The sequence below is a fragment of the Heterocephalus glaber genome, unplaced genomic scaffold, assembly GCF_053883595.1.
Source record: "Heterocephalus glaber isolate CG9 unplaced genomic scaffold, H.glaber_assembly_v1.0 deba00001442, whole genome shotgun sequence".
Taxonomy (NCBI): domain Eukaryota; kingdom Metazoa; phylum Chordata; class Mammalia; order Rodentia; family Bathyergidae; genus Heterocephalus; species Heterocephalus glaber.
In genome coordinates this window covers 51934953-51948715 of record NW_028258296.1, presented here as the reverse complement: position 1 = coordinate 51948715, position 13763 = coordinate 51934953, and the positions used below count along the sequence as shown (strand labels likewise).

The following is a 13763-nucleotide window of genomic DNA, read 5'->3' as shown; positions in this document are numbered from 1 at the left end:
ATCTCTAAAATGTCATGAAAGAAAATGTAACATAGAGATTATTTATTAAAATAGATACAAAGTCTATAGTGAAGGTATCATCTAATAAAATCCTTACATATAATATGTATTTCCTGAATGCATACAATAAAATGGTTATATTTGTCTAGCCATTATGAAGTAACTATATATTCAATGTATTAAGTAGAAAATATTCTGACAATAATCACCTCAATAGCATCATCATACATCCTTCTTGCCTCGTGGTCTGTTTTATCTGACATCAACCACGCTTTCAGTAAATATTCATAAAAACTGTCTCCCAGACCACCAACTGATGTGTGATCTGAAACAAAAGAGAAAAGAGAAGGACACAGATGGAGGAAAGAAAAGATAGAAGATAATTAATAAAATAATATTTTCAATTATAATGACAGGTCAATAATTTTAAAATGATACTGACATCCCCATATCCAAAATATTTCAAATTTAGTCCAGTAAGAGAACACCACAGCCACTGTCTCTACACACGAACCTAATGTTCTAGAAAATATTTTTCCTCTGGATGTGAAATTTTATGTTTAGTAGTCTTTTTCTTGAATCACAGTTTGTACACATCAAATACCCAGACTTTTCCACAACTGAAAATGCTTTTTATATTTTAATGGCATTAGATATATAAGCTATGATTAAATTCGAGAGGTATACTTAAATCTGATGTTAACCAAAAAGGGCTCATGTAAACATTTTTCTACATAAACGGCTAATGGTGATTCCTGTGCCATAGACAGTAAGTCAAAATAAATCTTTTTCTAAAAAGCTCAAGATTTTCTTTAATGTCATCTTGCATATGTCTATTGACTCACTGTGCTTATTCATGGAATTATTATACATATTTGTTTGTCCTATGTCTATCCTTATTCCACGTCACCTATACTTTTGATCCTATTCAATTTAGCACTAGTTCCCATGGTAACCACACTTTCATCCCTTTCTAGAAAGCCCTACTCTACATTCTTGAACCTTTTCTCAAAATTTACATCCTCCTTGCATGTGGAAGAAAAATAACATGTTTTTATAACCTTTAATCACTCATAATACTATTACGATTTTTCAAATTGTAAGGAAAGGACAGGACTTTTCAGTGATTTATGAAAAAAATTGCTACTTATTAAGGGAAAATGCATGTTAATACTTTAAGCTAACAAAATGAATTCATGAATGATTAACAGTTTAAAACTATAATTAAACTAGGAGAAAATAGAACACACTTGATTTTCCTAGAAATGATCTTAAACAAAATACAAAATGAAAGCACTATAAGAGTTTATAATTTTATATGATAAAAGATAGATATAGATAGATTGGGAGTAGGTATTTGGACCACACGTAACGGGGAAAAAACTAGTGCTCTAAACAAAGACCTCTGGAAAAGCAACATGAAATAGGAAATACAAAATGAAGAAAAAAAGAAACAAAACTAAATTATTTTTGTGGTACAAGGAATTAAACCCAGGACCTTCACGCTGAGCTATATCCCGTCTTTAGGCATACACTACCACACCCTGTTTTAATACTTATCATAAGAAAGGATGCTCAATTCTAGAAGTGATTAAAGAAAAGCAACTTTAAAAAATTAGATTCCATTACTGTCTATCAGGTCTGCAAACATTTTTAAAAGTTGATAACATCTGCTGTTGAGAAGAATGTGGTACACTGCCGCCTGAACTGAAGGGTAAATTTGTAGCAGCTAATAAAATTTAACCTAGGAATCCTAGTTCTGCAATTATCCTGTAATAATTTAAAAAACACAAATATAGACACTTTAAAAAAGCTTATCATAAAGTTGCTTGCATTAGCAAAAAGTTAACTATAACCTGAAATGTCTAGGGAAGCTGCTAAATATATTACAATATAAACATACTATAGAGGACTATGTAATCATTAAACAGAATCTGGGGAATCAGTACTCTAACATTAAAGGGTATATATTTATATGCTGTTGGGTAGGAAAGGGAGGAAGTTTAAGAATAACATAGTTTGATCCTACTAAAACTTTGAATGTTTAAAGACTATTACTGTACATTTAGGAAAGATCTGAAAAGGCAACTGCTAACAGTAAGGAGTCCTTACATTTTAACTTTAAATATATTACATGACTACATTTAATTCTATGTAATTAAAAATTATCTTTTATTGTTGAAAGTAGTAAATGGGAGAAAAAGACTATCATTTATCTTAAGCAATATGTCTGCTAATACTTCAATAATTCAAATATACCTTAAATAGCCTACATCTCAAATTCCTGTTTCTCTCTTATTTTTTTCTGTAATAAATATACATGTCGATGAATTTTTACTTATGTATACACTATAAGACAACTTCCAGGATAAAAATATTGAACATTTCCCCCATCCTAAAAGTTTACCTCATGTGGTCTTCAGACTCAACATTCAATTCCCAAAGATAATGCTTTTTCTGAACTCTATCATCTTAGAACTGTTTTGCAAGGTTTTGAAGTTCACATAAAATGGCCATTTATTTTTAACTAAGATTTGCTAGCTTACTGCTGTTCTCTGTTTTGTGCTTAAGAATGTAGAGGAAGGGCCGGGGATTTAGCTCAGTGGTTTTGGCGCCTGCCTCACAAGTGCAAGGTCCTGAGTTCAATCCCTGGTACAAAAAAAAAAATGTAGAGGAAGGCATTCTCTGCTCTATACAGGCTTCTCTAACAGTAAGTGACTGGGTTTTGTAACAAATAGTTAGGAGAGTAGAAGACAGGGCTACAATATGATCCCTTACTCTAAATTTCAGATTACATAAGAAATCAATGATTAAATTTCAAGTAGCTTTCAATTTTCAACATATCTACACTGAAGAATTTTATAGTGATAGCTAAGTATGTTGATGGTTTATGGATACATTACATTTAGATACTAAATTAGGTATAACAGATAAAACATTTTATAGTCATGAAAGTTAATACATACTTATAAAATATCTTAAAATTACGGAAGAGACTAGAATAGGCAAGGAAAGTTCTTACTCCATGGGTATTTGGGAGACAGAAATGTTAAAGGTGTCTTTTGGGCACATTATTTGGCAATGAACAAAAATAGGGATTTTATATTTTGTGAGAAACTACTTTAAAACAATTATCAAAACAGTTAAAACAAATATTCCCATCAATATTGCAACCTCAATTTTGTGCTTATGACAAAACAGCTAGACTCGCGCTATAACACTCCATCTTATCTGCTGCTTGGTCTTTTCTTAGGCTTCATCAACTCTCACAATCATGTTATTCTTTAGTTGCCCTTGTATTTTAACCAGGAGAGCTCCAGTTACACCTCATGGTAAATCCAAGAGATGGAGGTGGTGGGTAAGTATTTCAAGTACAGTTTATGGTTCCATGGAACAACTTTGAACAAATACTTGATTTTAGTTCTAGTTTTATGTATTGGATTATTTGTATCATTTGCTTATGAATCCAAAATCCCTGCATTCCTTCAGATACCTTTTCTATAGTCCCTTTGCAGCTACTCCCAGCCACTCTGCATGGTATAAATGTGTTGAAACACCCTGTCCATTGTGACATCACCCTTGCTTCAAGTCGAGAATGAATTCCTTTCTACGCTGGAAATGTGTAAAGTGCTCAGGAAAAAGAGATAGTTGTGGTTCCAGTAAAAAAGAGACCCATGTTTTGAACTGATGAGCCAGTGAAGGTAATAAATCTATCAGGTAAGCAAGAGTCAAATATAGGTAGTGGGAAGAAAAAGAGAGCACGTAGTTCAGACTCTAGATGAACTTGTGAATTAAAATTTAAATGAATATGATGAGCAAAACTAAAATCATAAAAGAAAGGCTAACAAATTCAACTATATAAATACAATTCAATACATTAAGGAAAAGCAAATAATGGAGCAACCTTCTGAAACAACTTTAAAATAAGTATATTTAAAAAGCATCTGCTGTACTTTGGAATCCTAAGTGCCCCCCAAAGGCTGTTAAAGACTTGCTTTACAGAGTAGTACTACTGGGAAGGGGTGGACCTTTGAGAAGTAAGATCTAGCGGGAGGTTTTAGGTCAATGCAGGCTTGCCCTCTATTGGGACTGTAAGACCCTGGTCTCTTCCTCTCTTTCTGTTCACATCAGGCCACAAAGTGAAAATGCTTTCCCTACCATGTGCTCCCACTACAATGTACTGTGCCAAAGCAACAGGGTCAGTTGGTCATGCGCTAAAATCTCCAAAACTGTGAGCCAAAGTAAGTTGATCATCTCAGGTATTTTACTGCGGTAATAGAAAGCTAACATAACGTCTTAAAAGAAATGGTAAATCTTAAAGCAAAACTGATAAAAATTAGAGCAAAAAATTGCAAATGAAAATTTTAATATATCTACTTTACAATCAGAAAAAGTACCCGAATGAAATGAAACTGAAAAATCTTATTTAACATGCTATGAAGTCTGAATTATCTTAAAAACAATTAGAATCTGCTAAATAGAAGCAATCTGATAGGAGACACCCATATTATCAGCTTAAGTTTCTACCTCTACAATACCTAGCACAATTCTTATTTATAGTAAAGTGTATTCATTAGTAATTATGAAATTAAAGCCTGAATTTCCATTTTCAAGTATAAATAAAATTTCACAACTATAATAACTTGTCTTTAAAGCACTTTTTCTTTTTTAATCAACTGGACCATATTTTAAATGATATTAATTCAATGTTTATAGTTTCTTATTCTTTTTCAGTTTAGGGAAGCAACAAATAAGACAAAAATAGTCAGATAAAGATGAACAATTCCACTCCTCTTCTCCCTCCAAAGCCTGAACTTACTACTCCTTCTTTCACATAATCTACTTGCTCATAACTCCCCCGTATTCTGGCTTTGGCTCTTATTATATAACCAAAACAGATGGCTGCCTGCAACTTAATAGTCATTTCTCAGTTTTCAGCAAACATTTTAAGTGTAGAAATAAAATGATTAGGTCATGTGAGAAATTTGATGGAGGTTGACTAATAAAAGGTGATATTGAACTGGGGGGCTAAATTAATCTAGGGGAGTAAGAAATGGAATAGATCTGAGTCATGAAGAAATCACAAACAATAGGATTGGTATATGGTCAGACCAGTTTCTGACACACACTGGGCTATGTAGAACATATTGATCTGGATCTCACCAACAGACAGGACATAAAATTCATAGTATAAGAAGAAATAAGGCTAATGAAGCAAAATGAAAAGGTAGGAATCTCTAGGAATATTAACATTTAAGAAGCTGTGTGAAGAATACAAAACAAATTTCCAATCTCTAAAAGTGGACGAGTCTTGTAGCTTGCTTTGTTTAACTGAAGGTGTTAAAAAATGACATTACATCAATTTCCAGCCTATGCCTCAAGAAGCCTTGAATGCCCTACTTCTTTTTGTGGGACTCTGATGCAACTATGTAAAGAAACACAGTATATCCTGATAGACAATGAGCAACCACATGAGTACAGCTGAGTTCTCTCAAACAAGGCCATGCTAATCATCCAGTCTCCAAGCAACTTAACAGCTAACTGCAGACATGTAAAGAAGAATGGGTAAGATCAACAGAACCACTCAGACAACCTGTAAATTCTAGAGAAATAATAAGTTGTTTTAAACCACTACACTTTTACAGTGATTTACTGTACATCATTAGCTAATGAAAACATTGTACTTTTGGTATACGTGCTGCCAAAACAAGCACAAGAAACACTGTATTTTTGAACTAGTCTATAAAGTTATTGGGCCACAGAAGAAATAACTTTTTGTGGAACAGTGAGGAGCAGAGCCCAGAATGAAATGCATTGAGAAGTAAAGAGAAAACAAACCGGTTAAAAAAAAAAAGAATGAATACAAATTATCCCTTCAAAAGGATTTATCATGCCAGGAAGAAGAGATATGCCAGAAGGATACCAATAGCATTGAAAAAAAGAGACAGTAAAGAGAAGGGCTTACTATGAGAAAGAAGGCTATAAGAAAGAAATCAGGAATTAATTAAATGGGAACACCAAACAATAAAGAGTTCAAGAGATGACAGAAAATGAGATTCAGAACACAGTTCCCCTAACCCTAAAAAATCAAAGCCCCTGTAACAATCTAAAACCTCCTACTGGGCCCCACCTCCCCAAACCACCAAGCTGAGGAACATGGAGCACTGGGGCCATTCTAGATCCAAACTCTAGCAGACCAGGTCCAAACTACATATATCCTAACTTTTTCTATTTCCCTAGTAAGTGGTTGAGAGAGAGACTACTATGTTCAAAGAGTTAATTTAGAATTTCCTTTTCTAGTTTAAATAGGTTTGGATTTATGGACAGGAGGGCAAAAATTAGGAGAAAGGTATTCTAAACAGAACAAATGACAACTGAAATAGGGAAATGAATGTTTTAGGAATAGCTAAAACTGACAAGACTTAGTGAAGAACGGATGTAGGGTATAAAGAAAAGAATAAAATCCAGGATGACCATCCTTCCTTTTAACAACTATCTTAGATCCAGACACTTATGATGGTAGCTTTCTAATAGGTCTTTGTTTTAGGTCTCTCATTTTCTTAAATTAGCCTGTGTACCATGATGTGTCTTACAGGAAGTTTTGTTAGAATAATGGTAATCATTTCCTTGTTAGTGTTTCCCAAGCCTGGTCCAGTTTCTTGCCTGTGTGAATATGACACTTTATGGAATATGCCTTACCTATTCAACCTTTAAAGAAGGACACATTCACTAAATGAGGAGAGAAAAATGAATTGGAAGAGTTAACAAATCATACAAAGATAAAGCAAGCCTTATTACTGAATAGCATAGAGAATATTATATTTTTTGTCAAAATCATCAATTACTTCCTTTGAAAACAAAAAATACAAACAAAAACCTCTCAAGCAAGAATTGTGTCCACCTTGATTTACAGACCATTTGAAATTACATTAAGGGAAAATAATGCTATTAAAGTCACTTCTCTTTTCTGTACAGTATATTTTAGCAAAGAAAATATTGACAATGTTTACTTCTTAGCAAATATTTGTACTGCAATAATGATTTGAATTATTGCATTGAAATAACTATTTGATATTTCTAAATGTTTTGAAGACTAGATCATTGTTTTACTGTGGTTTATAAAATAGGTCGGGTAGAGTGCCATTCCCAAGGTAGGCATGTCAGAACAGAAGAGGAACACAGTAGATTAGAAGACAAGCCTTAAAAGACATGGGGTTTCTAGCCTCATTACTATAGGTTAAGTACTTTCTCTCCTTTTGAGAAATTAACCATTTTTAGAGTTATTCAGCTATATTGATTCATTATGCAAAATTTTAAAAAATTACCGTAGAAGGTTCTATTCATAAAGAAAAAAATGTACATGTTAAAACACACACATAGTATTTGTAGTGCTGGTTTATCATATCTCCCTGCATCTAGAGACAGGTGATTTTACCTGTAACAATTATTAGGGTGATTACCAACACTTTTTCTGAATAGAGTTCTTGATTTATAGTAACAAGTACATTGTACAATTCCAAGTAAAACCTCTCAAATCCATACAAAAACCATTTTTAAATTTGTAATTTCTTATACAATTACTTAAATGGTATAAGTCCCTTGACTACAAAGATACTAATTCAACACTAATTTTATTTCTAACTCCTTTACTGAGATATGTATTTCTGTGATATAGTATACAGCAAAAAGTTTTCTTGAGAGCTATCGTTCACGATCAGGTTTCTTTAAAAGTATAAAATATCGGGCTGGGGATTTAGCTCAGTGGTTCTGGCGCCTGCCTTGCGAGCGCAAGGTCCTGAGTTCGATCCCCGGTACCAAAAAAAACCCCAAAAAACAAAAAAACCCACACATAAAAGTATAAAATATCAGCATAGAAACAAGCAAAGAATTCCCAACATAATCTGTATACAAGTAAGAGTCATTAAAATAATATATAGGCTTTTAAAAAATTGCACCTTGGTTTCATGTATCTATTTCTGCATATGCTGTAGACCTAACATAGGATTAACAAACAAGTGGAAAAGAAAACAAGACTTAAAAAACAGAATTAAAGGAACTGAAAAAAAAAAGGGTGGAGATCAGGGGAAAAATACAAGTTTTTGGTATTATCAGTTATGGAAAATGTTTTTTTTTTTCTGTGAATTATTGTTAGGGCTTACAGACGTAGTCATGTTACATGATTTACAAGACATAAGTCCCTGTCCTGCCTGAGAAATCTACTGCAGCTCTTCTAGGCAGTTGGTCTAGAGGAAGACTGTGTGCAGTGGCCTGATATGTAACATAACTCTGGAATTTATCACCGACTACAGTAGTCTGACTTTCTTACTTGAACCATTTACCATGACTGCCTATATGTCAAATGCAATGAACCACGTGACTCCAAGGTCCTGCTCTTATTCAGAATTTGGTAATGCATTATAAAGCACTCTTAAATATCAATGATTCATATGATCAACCTCAGCTTTCTATCAGAAGCTATTTCTTGAGGTATTCTAGGCGATTCTAGAATAAAAGCGAATATGAAGAATTTCAAACATCTTATAAATATGATGCACAGGATCAGCCTATTACATAATTTCAACTAGGAGAATTAACAGTGGAATAAGTGAAATAATTTACCTAAATTATTATGCAGGAAAGCCAGGATTAGTCTTATAACTCCAAACAGTATACCCATTCTTATTTTTCCACAATTTTTAACTTACCAGTATAAACTTTAGTGAATAAGTAATGACTGATTTCCTATATTTTCTTCACTGTAATCATTAAGTGGCATAAGCCAGGTATTGTAGAAAAACAGTAGAAAAATTAAGTTAAAAAATAAAGAAAAAGAACTAATGATTTGCCTTTAAATCTGCGTTCCTTACTATACTTTCTATCTGTTGCCAAGCACTTTTCCTGAAAGTAATTACCAGTAATTATTCTCTGGGACTGCTATGTGCATGTCAAACATTATCATTACTCTAATTATAACAGCCAAAGCTGAATTGTTAAATTTCGGTTCAATTAAATGTTTGTTTTGCAGTTTATTTATAGAAATGACAGATGTATACTGCAAAAATAAAACTGGAATTTGATATATTTTTCAGAAGCTCATATAAAATATACAAAAACATTAAAAAGAACAAATTGAACGGTTTAGTAGGGACTGCAGCTGCTAAAGTGATATCAGGGCAGCTCCCCAGGATTTTAAAGAACTCTGCCAAAACCAATGAACAGCTCTTTCTATTGACATTCTCAAAACCAGTGACTGCTGAAAGGGAATATATTATAAAGAAATCTGGATTTATTTTACAGAGGAAAAACAAAGGATGTGTTCTCTTTTTTGATAGGAATCTTTTATTGTGAATTGCCTGTAACACAAAAGTTACCATCATAATCATTTTTAAGAGTATTATTCAGTAGCATTAACATTCAATCATGTACAACTATGACCACAACTTATTTTTAAAACGTTTTTATCACCTCAAATATAAACTGTAGCAGCAACTTTTCATTCTCCTCTTCATTCCTTTTCTCATCCAAGCTTCTGCTCTAACTTACTTTTTATCTCTAAGAATTTACTCTAGATATGTGATATAAGTTGGAATTGAATTTGACTTTTTATGGGTGGTTTTTTCACTTGGCATGTTTTCATGTTCATCTATGTTGTAAGATGTACCAGAACCTAACTCCTTTTTATAAATTAATAACTTTCCACTGGGTGTTTACACATTTTGTTCATCCACTCATTGTTGGACACTTGAGATGAATTAGTCCATTTTCTGCTGCTATAACAAAATACACGAGAAAAGGGTTGCCTTAGCTCAAAATTTTGGATATTCAAGACTGTAGTGCTGTGGTAAGGGCCTCCTAGCTGCATCACTACACAGCAGAGAAACAGAAAGGGGACTGGCATCATGCAGAAAAGACCAAGCACGTAGGGTAGCCTTGCTTTTGTAACAACACAATCATGAAAAGTAGCTCACTCAAGAAGACCGGCATTAATCTCTACAGAGGGCACGGCAGCAGTGATCTCCTTGCTCTCCCTCTGCCCCTTAAAGGTTACACCATCTTGTACTGTCACACTTGAACCGAAGCTTCCAGGACATGAATCTTTGGGGGACAAAGCATAATCAACAGAAGTCTGTTTCAATCTCATGGCTATTGTGAAATATATTGCTATGAACACTGGCATACAAGTATCGGAGTCCTTGTTTTCAAATCATTTGGAGGTATACGTAGGAGCTGAACAGAGCTAATTCTGTTTAACTTTTTGAGGAATTACCAAACATGTTTTCAAAGCAGCTACAGTACTTCACATGCTCCCCAACAGTTACAAGGGTTCCAATTTTTCCATTTCTTCGCCAATCCTTCATTTTTGTTCTTTTGATTATAGCCATCTTAGTAGTTGTAAAATGGTATCACATTGTGGCTACTGACTACTGATATGAAGCATTTTTTCATGTATCTATTTTATAAATCTTCTTTGGAGAAAAAATTATTTAAGTCCTTTGTCCATTTTTCAGCTGTGTTGTCTTCCTATTATTGAGTTGTAGGATTTCTTTTTTGTTTTTCTGACTCAGGGTTCTCACTTTGTAGTTCAGGCTGGCCACGAATTGACTCTGTAGCCCAGGCTAGCCTCAGTTTTGCAGCAATCCTCCTGCTTCAGCCTCCAAAATGCTAGGATTACAAGTGTATACTACTACACCCACCAAGTTCTTTATATGGTCTAGATACCCAGTACCCTCATCAGTATGTGACTTGCAAGTATTTTCTCTCATTCTGTGGGCTACCACTCCCAATGACAGTATCCTTTGATGCACAAAAGCTTTTCATTTTCAACAAATCTATTTTTTTCCATTACTTCCTGTGTCTTTGGTGTCATACTGAAGACTTCATGAACAAATTCAGTTTTGAAGATTTGATCTTCTGTGTACTTTTAAGAACTTTGTACTTTGGACTCTTAAATTTAGGATATTTTATCTATTTTGAGATAATTTTTGTGAAAGGTTATGAAATAAAGGATTGCCTTCACTTATTTTCATGTGGTTATTCAGTTTTCTCATTATTACTATACTTGTTAAAGAGTTACCTTTTTTTTTTTGTACTGGGGATCAAACTTGGCCTTGTGCTCACAGGGCAGGTGGCAGAACCACTGAGCTAAATCCCTGGCCCCAAGAGTTACCTTTTTAAAAATTAAGATGCTATCAATGATATACTGTCATTTTTGTTGTTGCGTTTTTTTTGAGACAGGGTCTTCATTATGTAGTTCAGGCTGGCTTTGAACTTACTATGTAGCCCAGGATGGCCTCAACTTGCATGATGCACCACCACACTCAGCTTACAATATCATTTTAAAACTAGCAATACTCAAATTGTGATTTACTTTTTTCAGTATCTTAGAAAGTATCTTGGTTTTTACTTTGAAATGTTTTTAATCTTGCTTCAAAAGTAACAAATGTTCAATTATTGAATAAAGTAAACAAAAAGGAGAAAATAAAAAATATTAAGAAAGAGTCATAGATAACACTTTGGTTTCTACTCTTAAAAGTTTTTTCTGTTCTTTCTCTTCCTAAATTAAGCTTTTTGTATTTATCTATGTCAAGTATTCTATGACATAACTTTGAGTGGTTACACAGTATATCACATCTGGTGGGACCATAATGTTTCTTTAATAAAATGTTTAAAGATATAATGTTCAAAAATTGCACCATCTAATGGCAGTGCATTATCTACAAAATGCTATTTATGTTTAAATTAATTAAAAGTAAATAACATTAAAAATGTGCTTACAAAGCCACACTAGTAACATTTCAAGTACTCAACAACCATGTGTAGCCAGTGATCACTATCCTGGACAGCTGATACAGAAAATTTTACTCATTATAGAAAGTACTGTTGGCCAAGAACTATGTAGAATGTTCTCAAATTATCCATATTATAAATAAATTCTGGGCTACTGCAAATAAACACACACACACACACACACACACACACACACACACCTCTGAAAATTTCATTGCAATAAACTGCAGTTTATTAAATTAGTTCTTAGTTCAATAGGTATACAAGTATCCTCGTTCTCTGAAACACTAGGCATAAGGAGATGTTAATTTTCTTCTGCCAATTTAAAAGTCAAACGATCATGTCCCTGTTTCAAACCTACACGGATCTGATTCTGGGCACAATTAAACAGAAAGAGATATAAAGTTCCCTGGGGACCAGTCCATATAGCTGCTACAAATGTAGCAGTCATTGTAAATCCTAGTGTAGTAGGCGTAGTCTTTACAGGAAGTGATATCACATTACATTGTCTCCACATACCATTTATTTTCAATAACAACATCATTATGGCCAAATATGAGTATCTGTTGATGGCCCATTTATGTTTTGTTTTTAATTAATTTTTCTTAATTCACTTTTTAAAAATTTCTGGAGTAACCAATTTATTATGATCTTATAAGAGTTTTCTTTTCTTTTTTTTTTTTTTTCAGACAAAGTCTTACTACATTGTTCAGGCTGGCCTCAACCCATGGCAATCCTCCTGTCTCAGCCTCCCTAGAGCTGGGACTAGAGGAGTATGCCACCATAGCTGTCTAAGAAGTCTTGGTACAGAAAGAATATGAATATTTTTCTAAGTATATTCACATATACTTCCTTAGTTTGTAACTTGTCTTTTGTTATGAAATATAAAGTTAACATTTATATAAAGTAAAAACTGACATCTTTTCTGTTCCTGCTTGATGTAACATGCTTAGAAAAGGCTTTCCTTTTCTTATATACATTAAACTCTTATTTACATGAAGATATGATTAATTAATAAGCACAACCCTTTAAACTGCCATACTATATTTTAGCAAAGTAAATAAACACACATGAAAGAAAATATTCTTGTGAGACAGGTTATTGTTTCCATTTTACAAGTAAAATACTGAAGCTTCCTGATGACAGTATATATTTAACTATTTTTATAATTTCATCTTATACACTTAAATATGTAGCCTATATAAAATATATAATAGATATGGTATAAGGCAGGGACTAAATGTAATATTCTCCAATGTTAGAGTATTTCCAAACCTTACAACAAAGCTAAGGGGTAAAAATTTACAACAGAATCTACCCCAACTGGATATCTACTCATATGTGGAATAAGAAAACTGCATTTTTATATATTAAAAATGCAGCTCTCAGGATTTTTGCCTTTTTAGAAAATAGTTCCATTCAGTCTGGACATTAAACCTTTTACTTAAATTTTCTTTAAAATAAGAGAAAAGTGAGCTACATATAAAGAATTTCAGGGGAAAGGAAAAGTATATATGAATCACCAAAAGACTGAGATCTATTCTATGAAAGACACAAATGTTTGGGCCACCCTGTTGGCCTTTCATATGATGAAAGATAATTTCCTGAAAATGGGCCTAGACAACAATTCCATGGCATATGTTTCATCATTCTTGGTACTCACACGGGCATGTTTTCCCTCACTGGCAAATTTAGTAATGTTTTCAAAATACAAAATTTAATGCTTGCTTCTTTTTGTTTTACTTTTTTTTTTTTCATGCTGGGGATCGAACTCGGGACCTTGTGCTTGCGAGGCAGGCGCCGGAACCACTGAGCTAAATCCCCGGGCCTGTTTTACTACTTATTATGATTTTATTAGTCTCAAAAATAACTCAAAAAGGTTTTATTTGGGGCAAAGTTAAAACTTCTCTTTTAGTTTTCCTATATTTTAAAAGAACAGTACTGGTAAAGCCATAATTACTAAAGTTCTCTAAGTT

At 33.2% G+C, this 13763-nt stretch overlaps 1 protein-coding gene across 1 annotated transcript in view; it reads right to left on the bottom strand.

The window, feature by feature from the left end:
* Window positions 1-13763, bottom strand: part of Man1a2 (mannosidase alpha class 1A member 2) — a 146429-nt gene that overhangs the window by 28669 nt on the left and 103997 nt on the right. Inside the window, exon 9 of the mRNA XM_004853818.4 lies at window positions 210-325. Within this exon, the coding sequence (XP_004853875.1) occupies window positions 210-325 (116 nt within the window). The remainder of the gene's footprint in view (window positions 1-209; window positions 326-13763) is intronic.